At 40.9% G+C, this 2,836-nt stretch overlaps 1 protein-coding gene across 1 annotated transcript; it reads left to right on the top strand.

The window, feature by feature from the left end:
* Nucleotides 1–230: 230 nt before the first annotated feature.
* TEOVI_000053900 (uncharacterized protein) lies at nucleotides 231–620 on the top strand (the record flags this gene model as incomplete). The annotated part of the gene is made up of 1 exon (XM_067223736.1): nucleotides 231–620. The coding sequence occupies one exon, from the start codon at nucleotides 231–233 to the stop codon at nucleotides 618–620; it is 390 nt and encodes a 129-aa protein (XP_067079837.1).
* Nucleotides 621–2,836: the final 2,216 nt, after the last annotated feature.

Genomic DNA, 2,836 nt, shown 5'->3' with positions numbered 1-2,836 from the left:
TCATTTCAAAGAGTTTTATAGGGTCGGCAGCGTTTTCGCTTTTTTGTTTGTACTCTACTTTTTCCAGTACATCTAGATAAGTGCTTTTTGTTCCATCCTCGGATAACCCAAATATTTTCGTGATCTCCGTTTGTACAGCGGTGTCGTCGTGATTAGCGTCCCAGCCATAGTAATTTTGTACCGCTGTTTTGAGCTCAGGGAGTTGCGAACCCTTTTGTAGTATAGCTAGGATGCCTGTTTTCGTCGTTGGCGTAGGGACCCCTATTGTTGGAAATGCATCGTCAGTTGCTTGGTCCCTTTTAAGTCCCGCCACAGCTCCTTTGCTGTCTGCGTCCGCCGCGAATGAATTGCCGTTGAAGTCGCCCGTGCTTGCTATAACCAGCATTCCACCTAGTAACTCGAAGTTGCCTGTATCTTTGCCGAAGGATGTGCTGACTGTTTCTGTTAGCTTGCACTTGTTGGCGGTGGCACCGTGGCTGGCGTCTTTTTTGAAGGCAGCTGTTAGCTTGATGTTTAGGTTAGCTGCGGTCTTTGTACATGCCTGGGAAAAGGCTGCTATGCACCCCGCTGTCGGGCTTTTGTCGGCTGTTGCGTCGTTGCTGTCGTGTCTTATGCAATAGTTGGTGTTCGCCGATCCGTGCTGCGCCTGATCTAGAATCAGCATCAATTCATCCACCCTTCCAGCTACGTAGCCTGCTCTAACGCTGTACTCTGCTGACTCCGCCGCCAGTTTTTCCAGTGACTGTTGGGCTTGCATTAGCTTGGTGGCTGCGAAATTCATGAAAATCGTTGCTGCTTCGGCGTACGAAGGTTTCGCTAGTAAAGCTAGTCCGTGCTGCTGCCTCGCCTTGCTGGCTGCTCCGAGGGCCTTTTCTGCTGAGCTTAGTGCCGTTTTCAAATGCATCGCCTGAGCTTTCGCTTCTTTCGAAAAGTCGCAGATCGCTTTTGCTTTAGTTTGTTTTAGCGCTTTTCCAGCTCCATCCACTAGTTTTTTGTGGTTGAAAACGCTATAAAAAAGTTAACGCCACTCCCAGTCTAGAACCTTGTGGCATTGTTTTGGGCTAACGTGCTTAGCTCGCCTTTTCCTTTAGAGTGGTTGATAAGGTTTGTGTACGACCATAGCGGTGGTGGTGATCTTGTGTAGGGCGACCGTTAACGAGCCACTGTTTAGTTGAATCAATGGTTATTATTTTGTTATTTTTCTGAGTAGTGTCACTATCTCCCCTAAGACACTCCCCATGGATCTCTAAATTCACCCCCAACAAAACTCTTTACCCCTTTTTCTATGCTCTTCTATTTTTCTTATTTTTTAAATATCACATATTCGCCTCTAAGCTACTGCCGAAAAATACACTTTCTTCATCAATCAAGTGAATCCAGTCATTATTTTCCTATATACTAGTGCCGCTGTCATTTGTGCTGTATATATTACCTATTTTCAGTAAAGATGTCTGTTTTAGGTGATAAGGCTGCTGTTGATTACCGATTCGTTGCGAATGCTAAGCAACTGCGGCTGCGAGTGTAGTCTATAAATTCGCCTCAACCATCGCTTCTTAGTCTCTGCTGCATTTTCTGTCTATGTTCTATTTGCCGCTTCGGGTTTGCACTAAGTAGTTGAAACTTCCCTTACACGTCTAGTCTGTTTCCAACGCAGTTTGTGCGGCGTCGTTGCCTCGTTATATCTCTTTGCAATTAGTGCGCTCCTTTACCATTTACGATGCAGAGAGGTGTAAGAGGATAAAATGCTACTTGTAAATCGCTGCTTTTTACTGGTTTCCCTCTACTAAAATAAAATCAAACTTACTCTTGAAAGCAAGATTTTTTCTAGTATAGTCAATCTGTAATGTAATTTGTATTTTTTGTACCTTTATATGCTTCGTTCAATAAACCAACGAAGTTCTCGCTCCTACCTAGTAAATATTTCAATCCGCTTAAGTACAGCGTCGACTAAGGTTTAATATTTCTACAGTATCCTGTGGCCTAATAACGCTTTTATTATTGTATTACCTCAGAAGGCAGTGAAGAAATAATGATTTAAGCACGGCACCACACTTTCCAAATTTGATGCTTCTTTTGACAATTTGTGCAAGGTTGGGTGAAATCATAAGATATTTTGTTTTGTCGCCACCTCTGCCTAGGGGTGGTTTGTTCTTGTAAAATACTCATCTTTTCACGAATTGTGCGACTCTTCTTTCCAATTTCCTTTAATTAGAACACTATGTATGCATTATAGTGCTTTGAGGAAAAATAATGCACTTCACTAAGGGTTTTTATAGCATACTGGCATTGGTGGTCATAGATGCTTTGTGCTGATTCTTCGTATTTGCTGCGGTAAATCTATTTTTAATGTACACTGAACTCTCTCTTTTTTCATAGTGATATGTATAATGCTTATCGTAACACTTTTTTATAAAACTGTGCATATTCCATCTTCTTCTCTTACTTTCCCCGTCTTTCTGTTTTTACCCTTTTCTTTAATAATATTCCTTGTTCTTTCTCTCTCACTCCTTTTCTTCCATATTACCATTAACACGGTGACAACTGCTCTTTTTAATCATTTCCCCTTCAAAACATGCTTATTATAATATTTGTATATACACACTCACAATTCTCTCACTATATAATATTCGTATATACACACTTACAACACTCTCCCATATACACACTCACAACACACTCCTATCATTAGCAATACTATTATAGTATTACCTAAATATTAATAAAATAAGAAGAATAAACCAAAATTGCATATTAGAATAGCATTCATTTTTACTGCACTATCAAAGCACTACTTTGCACATACAGGCCAGTACGACACAAAAAAATTTACCTAACC

The sequence above is a fragment of the Trypanosoma equiperdum genome, assembly GCF_001457755.1.
Source record: "Trypanosoma equiperdum strain OVI genome assembly, contig: ctg_194, whole genome shotgun sequence".
Classification (NCBI taxonomy): Eukaryota; Euglenozoa; class Kinetoplastea; order Trypanosomatida; family Trypanosomatidae; genus Trypanosoma; species Trypanosoma equiperdum.
The sequence above is the reverse complement of the archived record's forward strand: the minus strand, read 5'-3'. Positions and strand labels throughout refer to the sequence as shown.